General features: G+C 38.7%; 1 protein-coding gene across 1 annotated transcript in view; it reads right to left on the bottom strand.

Annotated features, from left to right (window-relative positions):
* The window catches only part of DOCK2 (dedicator of cytokinesis 2), a 214,020-nt gene that overhangs the window by 30,685 nt on the left and 162,973 nt on the right, over nt 1-20,362 (bottom strand). The window contains exons 33-36 of the mRNA XM_075102170.1: nt 17,622-17,770; nt 10,001-10,086; nt 2,555-2,711; nt 1,331-1,371 (exon numbers count right to left, since the gene is read on the bottom strand). Coding sequence (XP_074958271.1) covers nt 1,331-1,371; nt 2,555-2,711; nt 10,001-10,086; nt 17,622-17,770 — 433 coding nt within the window. The remainder of the gene's footprint in view (nt 1-1,330; nt 1,372-2,554; nt 2,712-10,000; nt 10,087-17,621; nt 17,771-20,362) is intronic.

The following is a 20,362-nucleotide window of genomic DNA, read 5'->3' as shown; positions in this document are numbered from 1 at the left end:
GCCCACCATGTAACTTAATCCACATCTTTTCCAGCAGCCAGAGGAAAATGTGCATGCCATCCTCTAAACACAACAGGAGTTTTGACACAGGGTCTCTGATGCCTTGCTGTAGCAGTTCAAGGAACTACCATTCCCAGTTGTCAACCCAACTGAAAACGTGTCCCCCCTCAGCAATGCCTGCAGAGGGAGCGTTTTTGCTCCCTGGCCACTCCAGCTCATGGCTCCAGGTTTAGCTCTGGATCACCTTCAGTGCCCATTTCAGCTGAGATTCTGGACATTGTACTGCTGTGGCTGAAGTGCAGATCATTCTGCAGATTTTGCAGGAGTGAGAGGAGAGGCAGGAAACAGTAAGCTTTTGAAAAGCAAGATTTGCTGCAGCTCATATGCAAAACTGTTGGAGACAGTAAGAGGCCATGTCACATCTGAAAGGATTTGCCAGTATAGCTATAGCTCATATAGAAAAACGCTTTACTTGTAATACTGCATTGCACGTAGTGTTGCATATTTAAAGAGACTTGGCAGACTGCGCAATTCTACAAAACTTGAATGTTTTTTCTACCATTCTAAATATATGATACTCCCTCCATAAAACCTCAAATCTAGCTATATTTTCTTTATTGAAAACAACAGACAATGAATGTTGAGTGATTTGATCAACTAAAAGTTGATTCTTGGGGAAAAAAAATGCTGCTGATGAATACATGACAAAAATCACAGAATCACAGAATCTCAGGTTGGAAGGGACCTCAGGGATCATCTAGTCCAACCTTTCTAGGAAGAGCACAGTCTAAACAAGATGGCCCAGCGCCCTGTCCAGATGACTCTTGAAGGTGTCCAACGTGGCCGAGTCAACCACTTCCCTGGGGAGATTATTCCAATGGTGACTGTCCTCACTGTGAAAAATTTCCCTCTTGTGTCCAATTGGAATCTCCCCAAGAGCAACTTGTGTCCATTCCCCCTTGTCCTCTTCGTGTGACTCCGTGTAAAAAGGGAGTCTCCATCTTCTTTGTAGCTGCCCCTTAAGTACTGGTACACAGGGATGAGATCCCCTCTAAGCCTCCTTTTCTCAAGGCTGAACAAACCCAGCTCTCCCAGCCTATCCTCATATGGCAGCTTCCCAGTCCTCTGATCATCATGATAGATTCCAAATCACTGAAAGCTAAGCAAACAACGGAGTAAGAATATAAATGAGGCCAGGGCTACAACAGGGTCATTGTCAATGGTAAACTAACATTAAGTAACAGAAATCCAAGTACAATGATAAAAACAGAATTCATAAGAGAACATTATTGCTCTCTCCAAAACAACTCCAACAGAACAACTGCCATACCTGATATACATCTCTTCACGGTTAATGTCCTTGTAGAAATTCTAGGGACACAAACATTTAGAAGTTATCTCCTGATGTCTTTTATTAAATCACAAGACAAATATATATATATATATATATATATGCTGAGGTTTTGCTTTCCTCACTTATTGGACAGCACAAGAAAAACTATATTTACAGACTATCTTAAGTTTAAAGCTGGCCCTACTGCTTCAGTTAACACTTTCATTAGTTCTTAGGATGTGTTATTATTATACATACATGTGTATACTTCTCCTAGTTCACTAATGAAATCACTAGTGAAAGTTTTTCTGTTGGAGAAGAAGAAAATATAGTTATCCAAATACATTAATGTAATAAACTACATGCTCTGGCTTCATTTGATGGCCAGAAAAAAAGCTGTTATTTATTGAAGCTGATATGACACACTGTTGATATGTCGCACTGCTGTGCAATACCTCTGAAGGGGCTAATTCCAGGACTAAAGCCCATTTTAGCCACCATAACACTTCTGCAGGTATATAAGTTGCTAAGGCTGTGCAAAATGTATGACAAGAATTGCCTCCTGAGGAGCTGCAGAAATTTATACCACATCGCACAGCAATTACTGAGGAACAGAGAGTATGCGAGTGCAATATATTATTAACCATGTTCTCTTTCCAATCTTCAATGATGATGAAGGTTCCTCTGCAGCCTAGAGGACTTTCCTGGTGCAGAGCCTCTATATGCAATATCCTCAGGGCAAAACAGGAATAGAAAAAAAGATGGGGTGGCCTAGAACCAGATCAGAGACTCAAATTTTCTTGGCACCTTCCTGCATGTGTATCTTGCAGGTTTCTTCCCCAGATTTAAAACCCATAATTGTTGAGTTGCTAAAGCAGCAAGCAGGTTAGTTCCTCATGCAAAACTTGACTCCGGCAAAAGCCCCCTGTTACATTAAGCCTATCAAAAAGCAAAGGTACATGAACAGTAGCCTTCCTTATTTATCCACAGAATCGAAGTGGATAAAACACCCAAGCAAAACCAAAGAATTGAGTGGACATTGCTTTCAGGTTTGTGCATATATCCATGCAAAGACATATGGAAGTCCCTTGCCTCAGAGTTTAGATCACTACTGAGCATTGTCAACCACCCCTATCCCCAGGAAGATTTACCTTCGTCTTCAGTAAATGGATTCTAAAGCTCTTCCCCATTCTCACACAAGAATTACAAGAGAGAACATACCAGTAAATTCACAGTGCAGCTCATGCGATTGTCCTTGCTTTCATCATTCATCACAGTTCGGTAATCCAGCAGCTTCTCCAGGAGGCCTTTAACTAGGCTGACAAAACTTTCAACCAAGTTAAAAATGCCAGGGTACTGACACGCACACTCTGTAAGACTGCAAACACACAAAAAAATATTTTTACAGTACTGTGAAAATTAGCAGCCCATCAGTTGAAAAACTGTTTGGACCTGAAGGCAAATAGTGACCTGGGGCTCATGCAACTGCAGAATGCACTGGAAGTTCCCTTCGTGGGTTGGTAATTCAGATATGCAGAAGACAGATGGGATATAAATGAAAAGGGAAAAAAAAAATTTACTTTCCCTGTCTGAAAATGACTTCAGATTCAAGGGTATACCCACTATTTCAGAACACAGCAACCTGCATCCCTGGTATAACACACTCAAGTCCTCAAATTCCACAGTATCACAATAAACATTAGACCTTCTTTTTTTCCATTATTGCACAACATTAAATGCAACAATTATTTCTTTCTCTTTGTACAGTTATGTTTGAGTAGAAAGTTCAAACTAACTTAAATTACAATTTTAAGCCAAAAAAGACATTCACGCAAGACCTCACCACAGCAATTTGCCCTTAAGAAATAAGCAAACCCAAACAATAAACTTTCTCCAAATTAAAACAAGCAGTTAGTTCTCTTTTGATAAAAATATAGGAAAGTGAGTTTTACATGTCATTAGCAGATTCCAATTACATTAACAAAACATTATCATATGCTGTTTCTAAAAAGTGCTTTAGGAGTAGATATTTCACTTTATTACCATACATTTGTTTTCAAAGCTTAACTGTTGAAAGATTATTAAATGATTACCAGCATCTCGTTAAGGATTATTTTCTTTCTTTGCTTAAAAGCTTGTTTCATCTCCTGAGCATTCTAGTGTTCCATTGGGATTCTCTCTGAGAAACTCCATTTTATTTATAAAGATATACACACACACATATATAGATTCACATATATATTTATATATTCCTGTATTGGGTGTGGCTGAGGTGGAGTTAATTTTCCCCATAGCAGCCCTCATAGTGCTGTGCTTTACGTTGGTAGCTAGCAAGGTGTGACAGCACACCCGCATTTTGGCTCCTGCCGAGCAGTGCTGGCACAGCACCAAGGCGTACTCTCGCCCCCAAAGCCAGCAGACCAGAGGTTCACAAGATCTTGGGGGGGAGCACAGCCAGGACAGCTGACCCCAGCTGACCCAAGGGATGTCCCACACCATATGATGTCTGCTCAGAAGTTAAAGCTAAGAGAAAGGAGGAGGGGGTGGGGTGCATTCATTATTACGACATTTGCCTTTCGGAGCAACTGCTATGCATACTGAAGCCTTACTTCCCGGGAAGTAGCTGGACATCACCTGCTGAGGGGAAGCAGAGAATAAATCTTTTGTTTTCTTTTGCTTCTGCACGCAGCTTTTGCTTTATTAAACTGCCTTTATCATGACCCACGAGTTCTTTTCCATCTTATTTTCTTCTCCCACATCCTACCCAGGAGGGGAGCAACTGAGTGGCTTGGTGGGCACCTGGCACCCAGCCAGGATCAACCAACCACAAAGCACAAAGTAATTACATGTATATTGGTCATATTCTATTAATAACACATAAAAATCACCATGTTTTCTCACAGGAAAAGAGTAAAAGCAAACTAGTAATTGCAAAATTATCCCTGAAAATATGCTGTGTGCTTAAGCTGAGTAGATTCAGTGACACATTATTAAGAATTTCTGATCATAATTCACTATTATGAATTTTGGGTTGCATTAACAGCACTCAGTTTATAGACAAATACATTTAAAAATTTATTTTTAATCTTCAAGCACACTATTATTTTTTAAACTTTCATTATAAACAATTAAGATTTAATTCATTGCAAAAATAATTTTTTTACTCCACAGAATTATTTAAACTTTCCTCAGAAAATACATATTAATATTACAGAATCACAGCATGGTAGGGGTTGGAAGCGACCTCTGGAGATCATCTTGTCCAACCCCCCTGCTTGAGCAGGGACACCCAGAGCAGGGGGCACAGGAACGCATCCAGGTGTGTTTTGAGTGTCTCCAGGGAAGGAGACTCCACAGCCTCCCTGGGCAGCCTCTTCCAATGCTCTGTCACCCTCACAAGAAAGAAGTTTTTCCTCATATTGAGGTGGAACTTCCTGTGTCCCAACTTGTGCTCATTGCCCCTTCTCCTGTCATTGGGCACCACTGAAAAGAGTCTGGCCCCATCATCCTGACACCCACCCTTCAGATATTTATAGGTATTGATGAAATCCCCCCTCAGTCTTCTCTTTGCCAGGCTGAACAAACCCAGGTCTCTCAGCCTTTCCCCATAAGGGAGATGCCCCAGTCCCCTGATCATCTTGGTAGCTCTCCGCTGGACTTGCTCAAGCAGTTCCACATCCCTCTTAAACTGGGGGGCACAAAACTGGACGCAGCACTCCAAATGAGGTCTCACCACAGCAGAGTAGAGGGGGAGGATAACCTCTCCCGACCTGCTGGCCACAATCCTTTCTATGCACCCCAGGACACCGTTGGCCTTCCTGGCCACAAGGGCACATTGCTGGCTCATGGTCAGCTTGCTGCCCACCAGCACTCCCAGGTCCTTCTCAACAGAGTCGCTTTCCAGTAGTTCAGCCCCCAGCCTGCACTGGTGCGTGGGGTTGTTCCTCCCCAGGTGCAGGACCTTGCACTTGCTCTTGTTGAATGTCATCAAGTTCCCCTCGGCCCAGCTCTGCAGCCTGTCCAGGTCTCGCTGGATGGCAGCACAGCCTTCTGGTGTATCAGCCACTCGTCCCAGCTTGGTATCATCAACAAACTTGCTGAAGGTTACACTCTATCCCATCATCCAGGTCACTGATGAATATATTGAACAGGACTGGACCCAGCACAGACCCCTGGGGAACACCACTAGTGACAGGCCTCCCTCCAGACTCTGCTCCATTGATCACAGTCCTCTGAGTTCTGTTGTTCAGCCAGTTCTCTGCCCACCTCACTGTCCACTCATCCAACCCACACTTCCTTAGCTTGCCTGTGAGGATGCTATGGGAGACAGTGTCGAATGCCTTACTGTAGTCAAGATAGACAACATCCACCGCTCTCCCTTCGTCGACCCAGCCAGTCACACCATCATAGAAGGCTATTAGGTTGGTGAAGCATGATCTTCCCTTGGTGAATCCATGTTGACTGTTTCTGATAACTTGAACTTCAACTGTTGACTGTTTCGGATAACTTTAACTGCAAGGAAATACTTGAAGCTTTGGGCTGGAATAGGATCTCAGCAAAGTACCCAGTCTCAGAGGTCTAACTCATGAAAAGAAAAACCAGTGCCTGATGTTTATTGCTTTGGTTGTACAGCCAAAACCAGCACAACAGATCCACAACAGAGTTATTTGGCCAAGACAGAGGGAGTGTGTATGTGCACATCTGAAAGAACATTGATATTGTGTAAGATGTGACAGACAGAGGCTAACAGATAAAACCAGAATATTTTAATTGCTGCTGTCTGACTAGTCTGAAACAATAACTGAAATATTTAAAGAAATTATTGGAACATAGCTTATGACATTAAACATATTGCTAGTGGAATATTAAACACTAAAGGGGCTGAAGAGTTGACAACTGACAGAATAGCCCAGAGCACGTGAAATGATGTTTGTGGAAAAGACTGTAAGAAAGCCTCAGAATCATATAGGAGACTGGAATACTGTACAAGAAAAATGGGGTTATTTTACTTCAGTAAGTATCAGAAACAGGATAAGACACTAACAAAGGAAAGTACAGTCACCATTTAAGTGACTACTATGATTTTTTGCCATAAGTTCACTTGGAGTGACAGCAAAAAAGGCAGACCTCTGAACATTACTTGACTGTGAAATGAACATGAGTCACCAAGGCATCACATTTCTTTCCAATACAAGTAGAAAAACACTGACATAAAACACAAGCTATTGCCAGATCTCACCCAGGATATAGTACCTAACTCCAGTCACTAAAGATGAACTGGAGTACACATAGAGAACTACAAAATGAACAGGAGAAAGGAGATGAACAAAATGAACAGTAGAGGAATACCCATCTCATGAGGGAAGATTTTAAAAGTTGTCTTGCTCAGATTCATACAATAATGCCAATTAAAAGGACCCATAAATCTTTAGAAGATTCCCCCCCCCCAGGAGGAAGCAATAAACCTTTTAATTTTTAAGGAGAGCTTGAAAAAAAAAATAGAAGTTTTGAAATAAAAAGTATTTTCAGTAAAGCTTGAGAAACCAACTGCATAACATGGGCCACTGCAATGACGGGGAACTGGAAAGCTTCCAAATGCTCTTTTCTATTGTGCCTATATCAGTAACATAAACATGCCAGAATACATTTTCTGAGCCTGAGCAAAAGCGGCGCAGGACAACGTGTATTCATACAGCTAGGCTCTTTTTCCCTAGGCTCTATTTCCCAGAACAGGGTAGCCATGTCTAACCTGCCTACTGAGAACAGCCTCCCATCTGTTCCACATTACCCCAACTCTTCCTTGGTGTCTGGGACAGCAATCATTAGCGCAGGTCAGAACCTGCCAGGGAGCATACTAACATTTAGGACTATGGGCAACTGCAAGGCAGTGATTAAACTTCTGCTGATCCTATTTAGTTTATTGGGCACGGGGATGTTCCCAGCAACCAGCCAGTGTGGGTAAGTGTTGGTTACAGAGGTGACCACCAACACCCGAGACAGCCATTGACTACTGCTAAATATCTGTATTCAATGTGGCAACTGGAACTGTGCAGGAATGCAGATAGTTACAGGAAATTATGTGATGAAAATATGGCCAAAAGAATAAATCTGGAGTCCACTTTAGTTGGGCAGGGAGTTAGGGACAGAGGATGGAAATCCCTGCTTTGAAAGGTGTGAAGGTAAGAAGATTTAAAACAAAACACACACACACAACACAGAGACAAGAACAGGGTCCTACCACAGCCAAGTCACCAGCCTCTGCTTCAGCTGTCCCTCTACAGGCACTGTTAAACAACCTCAAAGATGGAACAAAAAATATTATCTGGAGATAATATGAAGTGACATCTTTAGAAATGTGGAAACCTTGAACCTGAAGTTTTGTAGAACACGGGAGAGTAACAAGGGGAAAAAACCCAGATAAGTCAAAGAAAGAAGGGCACCTTGGAAAGGCAGGAAGATCAAGTGCTATGTAGTATGTTTGATGAGACTAACTGCACTACTGAAAGGTGTGGTTTAACTGGATAGATACCAGCTCTCTAGAAAAATATTTGAATGTAAGAGAAAACTGCAAACAAGACAAGCAAATAATGTTACACAGCCCAGAAAAAGTAAACTTCAAAGAGTCTCATACACGAGATCTGAAGGAAACTTTTCTCTTTGCATTGATAAAGTCTCAGTTTGAATACTCTCTCCCGCTTTAGGGCAATGTAGTATTTCAAAATAGATGTAGACATTGTAGGAATGTCCAGAAAACATTGCATGTGATAAACTGTAACATTGGGGTTGTTTCCCCTAACAAGACCACCAAAGGAAACTTGACAGCAACTTTCAAATTTGTTAAAAGCTGCTGCAAAGAGAAACAGAATGAACAATTCTTTGTCCCCTGTGGGTAAAGCAAGAAATAATTGGCTTAAACTGAGGCAAGCAAGATTTAGTATGGATATTTGGAAAAAAAACTTACAAGCAGCAAGGAAAGTTTAGCATTGCAATAAATGTCCACTGTATCAGCTGAATCCCCAGTATTGGAGATGACGAACTGTAGTGACAGTTCAGGCAGGCATAATGGTTGAGGCGTTGCAGCAGTGTGGTTAAGAAAACTACGTACTAGCAAGCCTGTTTTCAGTCCTACCGAGAGCTAGTCTGAACATCTCTGCATCACCACTTAAACATTCAAAATTGAAAATATACTTTATTCCTCTCAGTCTACATAGTCATTGCATGTTAGGAAGTGAAAAAGACATTTTTAAAAGTTCATCTGTCCTTGCCAGTGTATCAGTTTCAAAGAAGAGTTTTATATTGCCTAAAATGTGTCAGTAGTTTTACTTTTTTTCAGGTCTACCTCTCTATATTTTATCTGCCTCCTCATAGGACAGAAATTAAACTAACATAGCAAACATTTAAATTGTGTTTGATTTAAATTATGTTTCTTTTAAATTATACTATTTAATCAGATTATAATTACATATTTTTACATAAGATTACATTTACATATCATTTAATTATACAATTCAGTATTTTTTACAAAATTATGTTTTCATTGAAAAAATACTTTTTTCGTTGCAGCGTACACAAAGATGTTGTGCTTCATCTGGTGAGGAATGTGACTTCACAAAGATCAGGTTGCCCAGAGAGGTGGTAGATGCCCCATCCCTGGAAACATTCCAGGTCAGGTTGGACGGGGCTCTGAGCAACCTGATCTAGCTGAAGATGTCCCTGCTCACTGCAGGGGGGTTGGACTAGGGACCTCTAAAGGTCCCTTCCAACCCAAACCATTCTATGATTCTATGATTGCTACCTCCTCCACAAAAATACACTATGCACAAGGTAGCAGGCTTTGACAAAGTAAAAACGTACACACTCAATGTCACAAAGCGTATATCAATTTCATCATGTAGCCAAAATGCTACAGCATTTTTATGATTAATGACTACTAGGTTATCAATGCTTGAGAAAGCGTGTGATGAGCGATGTACTTTCTAACTGTTACAGTCTGATGCACAAAGCTAGGCACAAATTCTCAGAGGTAGGTGCAAGGATTCCACCGCTGCCCAATACATCACACAGGCAACCTGCCACAGGTGAAGACACAGCTATTAAGTCTGAGAATAAAACTGAATTTGGGTCGCCAAGGAGAGAAGGAGATGCTATATCAGGCTTTGGGATTGTTAGAAATACAGAAATAGAAATATTTTTATTAAACTGTAGTACTTTGCATTATTTTCACTCCAGCATAGTCACTTTATATAAATTCAGAGAATAATCTCTTGGTGTCCAATCTACACATTAAGAAAACCAAGTAAGACATTTTAAAATACTACTTTCTTAGTAGTGTGAAATAAAACCAAGAAAGGTTATAAGAAAAAATGGAGAAACACTAAAAACTGGGGTAAATGTTTTATTATCCTGGATAGAGAAATGCAGGTTAGGTATTATTTCTTCTTAATTTAGCTGGAGAATAAAATACTGAAAAGCCACCAGGAAAATAGTTTCAATGAGCAAAACTACAATTCAAACCAGGTTTACTGAAACAGTGTGCTATTTCCAGTCCCTTCATAAGAAAATCTGCTAAGATTCCATTTTATTTTTAAGTGAGGCTACCAACTTGAGAAGTGGGAACAATAAGATCAAAACACATCCTGAAGGCATTTATTCTCATGCGGTACTTACATGGACTCAAACAACTGCATGTAGTGTTCATCCCCACGTCCTCCTTCCACTTCATGGTCCAACTTCAAAATTATTTCATTTTCAAACTAATAAAGAAAGAAAAAATCAAAACACTAAGCAGATATCCAGAGCTCAAACACTTTTCAATAAGGCATCAAAAGAAGATTTTTGTATAGTTATATCACGCATTCCCTCAGGTTAAATGCTTGAATATATTCCAGCTGAATAATGCACATCTGACTATCTCCAGATACTGTTTCTTAGTACAAAGTCATAAAATAACCTGAAGAAACAGGCTTACAGTATCTGTATTATGGGTTTTCATAGAACATCCTTGATTTGAAACGCAGGATTTCAGAGTCAGTAGAATCACTCTTACCCAGATAAAATATGAACAATCCTACAGTATGCTATACCATATTTAAATGCTATTTGTTAGGTCTATCTAGAGCCTAATTAGGAAACAGTGACATATCAGAAAAGATAGCAAACAAGCTATTTTTGTAGTTAAAACTATTCTTTCCCCTCTACTGCATCATTCTTTAAATTTTACTTTGCAGTTATGACACCACTTCCTTGGGAGCCATCAAGAGCATTATTTCTTTACTTGTAAGGTCAAAAAGTACCTTTCCCTCCCTGCCCTCCCAAACTCAAAAACAATCTATGCAGCCTGCATGAATTCAAAGAGAAAAAATCTGTTACTATTTCTCCACTGGTCACACCTTGTTAGCTATCACTAATCAGCCAACTCTTAAAACTCCAGGGCTTCTAGGTTTCCTTAATCCCAAACTTAGCTTACAGAGAAGCGCTACATCCCAGTGTGCACAGTCGCACTTGAAACTTCAACCTAACTACTGGACTCGGTCATTCCTGTAATGAATTTCCTGAAGCTAGGTATCTGAAGATGTTATCTCTACTATCTGCCGTTCCTGTTACACCCTGTAACAAACTCTCAAATACTTTTCAGGTAGTTTTACATAATTAAGCAAGGGAACAATATCTCACAAGATTCAGAAAAAGAGAAACCGTATTTTCAAAGTTTGTCACACAGGTAAAGAAAACATTATCTGGGAAACTAATGCTGACCTGCAAAATTGTTGTTACAAACAGGCATGCAAATTGTCAGTGACAACAGCTTGACATCTTTGAAGCGTAACTAACTCTTGACAACATTTCTGGAGAATTTCTAGATAATATACCATTAATATACCATAGGAATATACCGTTGCCTCTTAAAGAAATGCAAGTATATGTTGGGTTATATTTTAAGCCAGCACTTTGCAGAATCATACCTTAATTATATAAAGCCCCTTTAAATGTTATTGTGTTATTGCAATATAAATATACAATTGTAATTTGTCGTTTCAAAGTCTTTGCAATACATTATATACAGGAAACTGCTTTATAATTTTGAAAGGGTTAATCCAATTTAACATGTTTAGATCAGAATTTGTAATTAGTTTGCAATGCCTTTACCATATATTACGCAGACTGCATTCAGGTCTGGGAAATTAAAACCGTGGAAACTATAATACATGCATGTGGTTGGTTTGGGGCTTTTTTTCTCCCCCTTTCCAAGCACCCTAAAGCATTGAGATTTGCATGTGTGAAAAATGTTCTCTAATAGTTGATATTTATGTACCATACTCATAACAGAAATAGAAGAAATGAGGGGGTTTGGGGTGGGTTTTTTTCCTCAATAAAAAAAATGAAAAATCATAGTGGAAAATTTAAAAAAAACAAACCAGTAACTGAAGTCAGTTGGAAATTTACTGGGAGAAGGTTCCAAGGAAAATATACCTCCATTAATATTGTCCAGTGTATATCCAGGCACATTGAACCAAATTACTGGGTGTACTAGGCTATTGTTGTCCTTCAGACATGATCTGAAACAACTCGAAATAAAATGTTCAAAAAATAAAGTGTATTAAAATAACCTAACTAATATATAGAATCATAGGATGTCTTGAGTTGGAAGGGACCTGCAAGGATCATCAACTCCTGTCCCTGCATAGGACAGCCCCAAAATTCACACCATATCTCTGAGGGCATTTTCCAAATGCTTCTTGAATAGCGTCAGGCTTGGTGACATGACTGCCTCCCTGGGGAGCCTGTTCCAGTGCTCCGCCACCCTCTGGGGGAAGAACCTCTTCCTAATATCCAACCTAAATCTCCCCTGGCACATCTTCCTGCCATTCCCTCAGGTCCTATCATTGGTCGCCAGGGAGAAAGCTAATTAAAATTAATGTAATATAAAAATTTTGCACGGCAGAAAATAATTCAATAAGCTTAGCAGAAAAATAATATTAAAATGCTGCAGGTTTTAAGATGTTAAAAAAAAAAAAATCACTAAAAGGCAGCCAGCCCGTTAACATAATTTTTCCCAAGCTTCAAATATTATGTTGTGAAGAACCAGGTATCTTTTTGCACCTGCAGTTGGAAACTCAGCACAAATAAGTACAACAGCAATGGATAACCCCTTCAAGGCAGAGTCATTCTTGTATTACCCAGCCTTTAGCTCTAACCACATTGGGAATACACTTTATACTTTCTCGTTACCTAAGTCAGTCTGACCTTGTTCTGAGCTTAGCCTTTACTAAATACCTTCATTACTTCTAAGCAATAATTTTCTTTCATTCTTTATTGACATCTTTTTGGCTTGTTATATTAACACCTCAGCATTTATAAAAGCATTCCAAGATTCATCACCCTGATTCAGCCTGGAGAACAGAAGGCTGTGGGGAGACCTTTTTGCAGCCTTCCAGTACTTAAAGGGGGACTATAGGAAGGATGGGGGCAACTTCTTTAGCAAGGCCTGTTGTGACAGGACAAGGGGTGATGGTTTTAAACTAAAAGAGGGTAGATTTAGACTGGATATAAGGAAAAATTTTCTTACAATGAGGTGGGTGAAACACTGGGACAGGTTGCCCAGAGAGGTGGCAGATGCCCCATCCCTGGAAACATTCCAGGTCAGGTTGGACGGGGCTCTGAGCAACCTGATCTAGTTGAAGATGTCCCTGCTCACTGCAGGGGGGTTGGACTAGTTGACCTCTAAAGGTCCCTTCCAACCTAAACCATTCTATGATCCTATGATAGCCTGGGCTTTTAGCGCTGCTGAAAGCGTGGACACACACTTTCACTAAGGTTCCATTTCATTTGTGTATGCCCTCTGAAAACTGGTGTGTTACGTGAATCTCAAAGCCTTAGTGCATCTATAGTCATTCTTCTCATCCAACTAATTTCATCATGTTTGATATCACTATGTGAGAAAACAACTTGATATAGATTTGTAAAGAATCTGCACAGTTAGAGGATTACAAGCTTTTAATGCCAACACATTTTTAAACTTTTCTAATGTGGCTGTCAATGTCCTTTTTATGTTGAGTCACAACACGTCTCGATCCCCTCACCCCAAGATTTCTACTAAAATCTTTGAGTATCATATGAATAAATTACTGGCAAAATTTATATTAATTCTTATTTTTAATATTTCATGTAAGTACTGAATGTTTCACGCTTACATACAGCGTGATGAGGTAGCAGAAAGGAAAGACTGCTTATGTTTCTCCTATTGCCCTGTGAGTCAGCTAGAGACATGCTAAACGTGAGAGAATGCTCGTGCTCTGAGAGTAAGCACACGTGCTAGTGAGAGAAGCATGCAGGAGAGCGCAGATAAAAAGACACCTGAGAAAAGCAGGAAGCAAGTCTACACGAGACTTTTCCAGGGGCTAAAGAAAAATTTGTGTCCTAGTAAGATCTAGCTTCAAACAAAAGAAACCTTGGCATAGTATTTTCAAGAAGAGGTGGGAAAGATCTACCACAAGGTTCTAGACAAGCCATTAATGCATCAAGAGGCACAGAGAAAGCATTGCATTAGAAAACTAGGAGATCTACACTGAAATAAAGCTCTGTCGCTTTACATAGATATAATTATTAAAAGCACTGTAAAAATGACAGATAATTCACCACTGTACTAACACAGCAAATTCTCATGTGTTTCTTTCACACAAAATTGCACACAACTTTCAGTGTACAGGTAATTCTGTTTTCTCCCTGGAGTATTTCTGTGTAATTGAGAGCTTTGGCAGACTGGGATCCAGATCATCCTGTCAGAGAACTGGAATCATTTCACCCTAGAAAGAACGACTACAGTATTTTATATGCAGTATTATCAGGTAATGGCAATGCAAGATACTTTTCCTTACTTAAATACATCCTCATCAAAAAGTTCAGCCCTGAGATGATGAAGCCAAGCCCACGGCTACATATAACAAAACAGTTCTTGCCCTTTGGAACACCAAGCAGGTCATGCATTTCTCCAGACTTGTTTTGGAAGGGGCAATTCCTTCAGCTGGAGAGAACATGACATTCTAACTGAAAACACGTTACTGCATGTACTTCCTTCAAGCAGTTCATGATTAAAACTCTCCACCCAGAGAAATTACTCAGCATTTTTCAAGAACGAAGGCCAAGCATTCCCCATCTTTCTCCAGAATATTTGCAATGTTCAAGCCGCAAATATCAAAGATCAAAATTATTCCAGCATAAGCCAATCAAATTATATTGCCCTTAAAATCAACATGTGCTTCTTAAAGCAACAGATTTATAAGCTGCATAATACGTAAAAATCTCTATTTAAACATCCTTAGATGTATCCATGAGAGCAACCTAAACAAACAAACAAGAAATCCACATTCTATTCAAATTTAGAGTTTTAAGATAACTGACAGATGTTACATGCTCGCTACCCATTCACTGTAGAATTTCTCAGGTTTCACCTTCTCACAGCAACAAGTACAATTCCATACTGAGACAGAAGAACTAGCAGGATTACTCAACCAGTATCCACCAAAGACAGCAGGAAGCCAGGCATCCCACCCCAGGTCCACTGGGTCATCTCCATGCTGCAAACTGCTCTTTAGACAAAAGACTGAACTGAGCAGTTACTTCTTTCAAGGAGATTTGAAACACTGTATTGAGTGGCCTAACTTCTACTGGTTCGAGTGGCCTAACTTCCACACTCATCACACAAAAAAAACAGGTGCAGAAAATTAGGCAACACAGATACAGTCCTCTTTTCTCTAGAAGAGTCAGGGAGGAAGCAGCAATTTCAAGCACTTCATATTTCTCAGACCAAGTCCAAACAACAAAACTACAGCTGTACAGCCATAAATGTGTGAAACCAAAGTTGCTCATATGATTATAATGCAGCACCAGACAGGCATGCTTCAAACAGAAATATTTAAACACTTCTCAGGGGGTTGGTGTGATACACAAGAACTTGGATATAAGCTGTGTACACACCCTACAGCATCATAGACAGGCAACCTCTCCAGCTCAGCACCAGGTACAGTATACTTTAAAATGACTGAGTAGACTCATGAAAATATGAATAGCACTTTTTTAAATGGACATAGAATGGTTAAAATATTCTGCTGTCTGGATGAAGGGGAAAATTGAGGAAATATGTTGTTATATATTATCAGTGAGATGCCTACATATAAAAGGTCATTGCTGAATGTGAATTTGCAAACGTGTGTAGTATGCATATGAGACATATTAACAGCAGTATAGGACTAACTCTGGCCGAACTAAGCAGCATGTATTCATCCAGTATTTCAAAAGAAGTTGGCATTTCATGTTTCATCTCTGTGGCATACCGAATAGGCGCTACGCTGCTCATCAAAATACTTAATTACTTCAGATCTCAGAGACTTAATTTAAGAGACACTTTCCATAATGTTCTCAGAGAAAACTCTAACTTGCTTAGAAACAGCAATCTCATTTTCTGATTTGAGTAGAAGGAAAGGACTACTACATTAGTACTATTTCTTAATTATTTCGTAATAGGAGTGTCAAATAAGAGGGAACCTTATTTTTTTTTGCTAAAGGCCACAAAGAATTTTGGTTTGTTACAAGTACCAATACTCTGTGATCCACAACAATTCTTTCTCCTGTTACTTGCCGGTTTTGCTGCTCTAATGTAAGCTCTTTCCCTGTAATAAGAATGCAAATTAAAGATTGCCAGTGGAACAGTACATACTATACCAATACTAGAGAATAAAGAGCTATCACTGCAATATAGAGAAACAGGAAAAAAAAAAATCCTCTGGCTAGTCCAGGCTGAAAAAAAAAGAAGTTTAAAGGGCTCAGAATTAATTTTTATCTGTAAGCAATAGGTCTATTAATGTATATACGTGTATGTATTAGTAACATGAGTAACGTAGGTACATGGCATTTTCAGGACAAGGCAATATTAAGCAAAACCATCCAATCCAGTCATTTTCTAGAGCTGAAATGTGTGGACTTACTGCAGTAAGACAGAAAACTGTGAATACAGTGCAAGTCAAGCACCAGTTAAAAATCATCTACCTCTTCAATCCTTCCTCGTACTTATTCAGCAGGTAGAGAATTGATTACTTCTCTAAGAGGCAATAATTTCACAGATGCTGGACCTGAATAAAAAGAAACCTCTTCCTAAGCATCTTCCCGCAGGTTCTCAACAAGCTGCAGAAAAGCCAGTTGCTTAAACAAAACAAAACAAAAAAAGACACAAATACAAAAGAAAGTTTTACTGTGTCTGTGCCAAAATTAAGCCCTGGAGAGGGCCTTTCTCCTCTAACATAAACAGAGTGTGCCTAATTGTCATTGGCACCAATTTGGCTTTAAAACTACCTCCTTATCTATCTAATAGTTCCAAGGAATCTCCACATCTCTAAACACACTTCAATACCAAACCGCAAAACATCTCCATTTTGTATACACAGATCTGTCTGAAGCGCCAAGCCATACAAACTTGTTTTCTGCTAATGGGATGATCCTTCTGAAATCCTTACACATAATAAAATTTCAAGAACGGAGAGTAAGAAATATGGTTATTTACAGCAATTTTAAATCACATGCACCAGACGAGCTTGCTGAGAACACCTACATTCACTCATTTAGTAACCTTTTACAGCTCTTAGCTCAGAAAGATACGAGACTCCAACAGGTTCACTAAAAATAAACATGTATCCTCTAACTCTATCAATATCTATGTAAGCCCAAGAACAGGCCAGAAATGTAGAAAACGTTTTGGGAATTCTTCACAGTTCTTCACAGTGTCTATTTCTCTCACAATAAATATTTAGAAAGGTTAGGGTTTCCTGAGAAATCTGACAATATATAATTAAATACTCACTGCTACTTCTGTCAGATATTCTGTATTAAAAATTGGAAGGTTTGGCTTATCCATAAGTATGTCACAAGGAAGGGGTATAATGAAAAATTTAGATTATAAAGGACCCCTAGAGCTCTTTTAATTCTACCTCCTACTTAACCGAGGGCTGACTTCAATGTCATGTCTTGTTGCTCAGAACCTTTTTCAGTAAAATTTTGAAAATTTTTATGAAGGCCTTGCGATCTCTCTGGGCCCCTATTTCAGCACATTATTGATATCATTGCAACAAAAGTTTTACTTAAGTCCTACTAAACCACTCTGGAAAACCTGTGCTCACTTGCACAAGAGCTATTCCTTTTGTTCTTAATATTTTGGATTTTACTTCCTGTAAGCAGAAAAGCCCATACAATAAATATTTCCCATGACATTTTAATGATTTTTACACAGAGGATTTTTAATCACCTTCTTGAATTCTCCTGTCCTTTGGTATTCACACAGCATCATGTCAAAGAAAATTGGGATAGTGGCTTTTCGTAGTTCAACTTCTGGAATAAGAGTCATTTCCAAGATGGGTCCGACCATCCCCGGAATAAAGCAAATCTTGTTTTGGCCTGAAAAAGAAATGCAAATTGGGTATTTGAGAGGAAAGAAAAAAAATTGTTTTTAGGAAAACATTTAGAACATGCAAGCATTTAATGCAGTGTTTTAAACCATCTGTGTTGGTAAAGCCTTACAACTTCATCACCCATCCCTATTACTTCTCAAAAGCTAAAAGCATGTTAATGGATATTGTCTCATTCTAAGATATCAGAATCCAGTGCTAGAAATAAGCTTCTATGCCAGCTGAGTTGACACTTTCAGTGACCATTTTAGTTTTTCAGACTTTGACATCTCCTTTTAAATACTCAGAATAGAAAGTAATAAAAAAACCCTAAGAATTCCCCGAATTCTATCACTAGGAGAGCACCACACAATAATGCCACATGGAGCAACCCTTCCAGCTTATGAAGCAGAAAAACAATATTTGCTTTCATTTCTGAATAACACCAAACATTGCAACCAATAAATCAAACCAACCAATGCATCAAACACTGTGAGCAATAATAGAAACACTATCTACACAGCTGAACTCCTAAAACCACACAAAATTATCTTGTAGCACGACTGTTATATCAGCTGGCAATGAACATCCAAATCTGCAAAAAAACTCAACCAGGTCCAAGATGTTCTCCAATGCTGCTTGTTACTTGGGGAGGAAAAACATCTGATGTGTGTGGCAGACCACCAGCAAAATCCAATGACTGCAGTAAGAATGTCAATACTGCCTAAAGCTTGTAAGGACATAAAAATATTCTCATAAACAAATATAATTAGACTTGTTCCATGACTAAAAAGTATTCTGATTTTCCTCTCAAATTGGTGCCATACTCGTGTAACTCTAAGCATAACTGAACTATGACTTCAACAGTTTTATGCAACATTATTTTTTCTTCCGGTCACATTGATTAAAATAGTTATTAATCCTAGTTAAATCAGTAAAATAAAATTAGTACTAAAATTAGTAAATCAGTAAAATAAAAACAGTAAAATAATAGTAAATCAGTAAAATAAAATCTGTACTAAAAATATTAAAAGAAAAAATTTAAGAAAAGAAAGGTTGAAAGGGTATATATCACCAGAAGGAGTATGTACAAGGTGATGAAAACATTTAAAACCAGGCAAGCATGGATATGCTGGTACACCTGGGAAATTAGAAAGTCTAATATAGATCAGAAATTTCACAGGTCCTAACAGAACAACTTTGCAAAAATGTTCCAAGATAAATATTCTACATAAGTTCAGTTAATAAGAAACAATCCCTTTCAGTGCATTTTTAAAACCATAGTTGGCTTCCTTGTGAAATAATATAGGGTGATATTACAGCCTCTCCATAGCTTATTTTACCTTGCAACATTGCCGTGTCAGAGCTTCAAACACACTGCAAAACTTACTTGACCAACTCAGGGGTGAGAGGAAAGGTAACTAGTGGAATGTGAACACACTAAAAGGAGAAACATGGATTTACTTTTGCCTCTACAGCAGGCATTGACACCCCACCAAGGGAAGAAAATTACCCCATTTGGGGATGTTTCTTCACAATAAATATTGTATATCAGGGAGGCAGGGATGTGTACTGCACTAGACTGTATTTATGAATAAATCATAAATGGAAGAGGAAAGCATACAATGCACTATCCACATTAATACTGGTTGTTGATTTCTGTATGGAATAAGCTGTATACTTATTCCACACTCAAAAATGAAGAGCTGTCCTTCAGTGATAACACTGACACTATCCCTCTGGACATTCCATTCTGTTATAAATGCCTGAATAATTTTTTACTCTTCAACCTAATAGGGCCTACAAAAGACTTTTTCCTCAATATATCTTGACAATGCCTTGCTGGAATTTTTGCCTAAGTAACAAAACATTAATTGGAATACAGATCTCTCCTTCCCCACCTCAGAGAAGCTAAGGCTCAAGTTCATCTTCAAAATCAGTCAACAAAACCATCTTCAATATCCTACAAAATAGCTTAACTACTGTGTTATTCCCTATTTGGTGCAAATCAAACTGGAGACTTCATCAGCCCTCAGAAAAAAAAATACCTTCTATCAACAGAGAGTTTCCTGCAAAATTTTTTAAAAATTTACCTAAAAATTTAAATAGAAAATTCCTCAATCAGCTCACATACAGAATGAACAGAACATAAAAACCTGGTTCATCTGTACACAGTTACTTTGCCTCGCAGGTCAATGAGGCCAAAAATCGTGGTGTTATGAAGTTTTTAACATTCTTCATATTCTACTTATGACTACTTGGTATTTAGTTCTGAATAAATTCTGCCTCCCATTCACTCCCAGCCAATCACTTCAAATCTTGCCTTGTATTAATGAAGGTGACCCTTTTTATTGAAGTATATTGAAATTTTGGATAGTGTGGGTACATTTTGGCTAAAATTTTCATGTCATGCAAAAAATATTGATACTAATGGAAAAAAAATACTATTTTATTGCAGATACTGAGAAGATTCTGCATAATTCTTAAAATATATCTATGTCTCTTCTGATACATAAGGATTACACAAGTTTTCCTGGATGAAATTACTGCATTTTAGCTGAGTCAGAAGAAAGAGGACTTCAGAAAAAGGTGAAAAAAGCTC

This window comes from Phalacrocorax aristotelis, chromosome 8 (assembly GCF_949628215.1).
Source record: "Phalacrocorax aristotelis chromosome 8, bGulAri2.1, whole genome shotgun sequence".
NCBI classification, from domain to species: Eukaryota; Metazoa; Chordata; class Aves; order Suliformes; family Phalacrocoracidae; genus Phalacrocorax; species Phalacrocorax aristotelis.
Note: the sequence above shows the minus strand (reverse complement) of the source record. Positions and strands in the feature narration are given on the sequence as shown.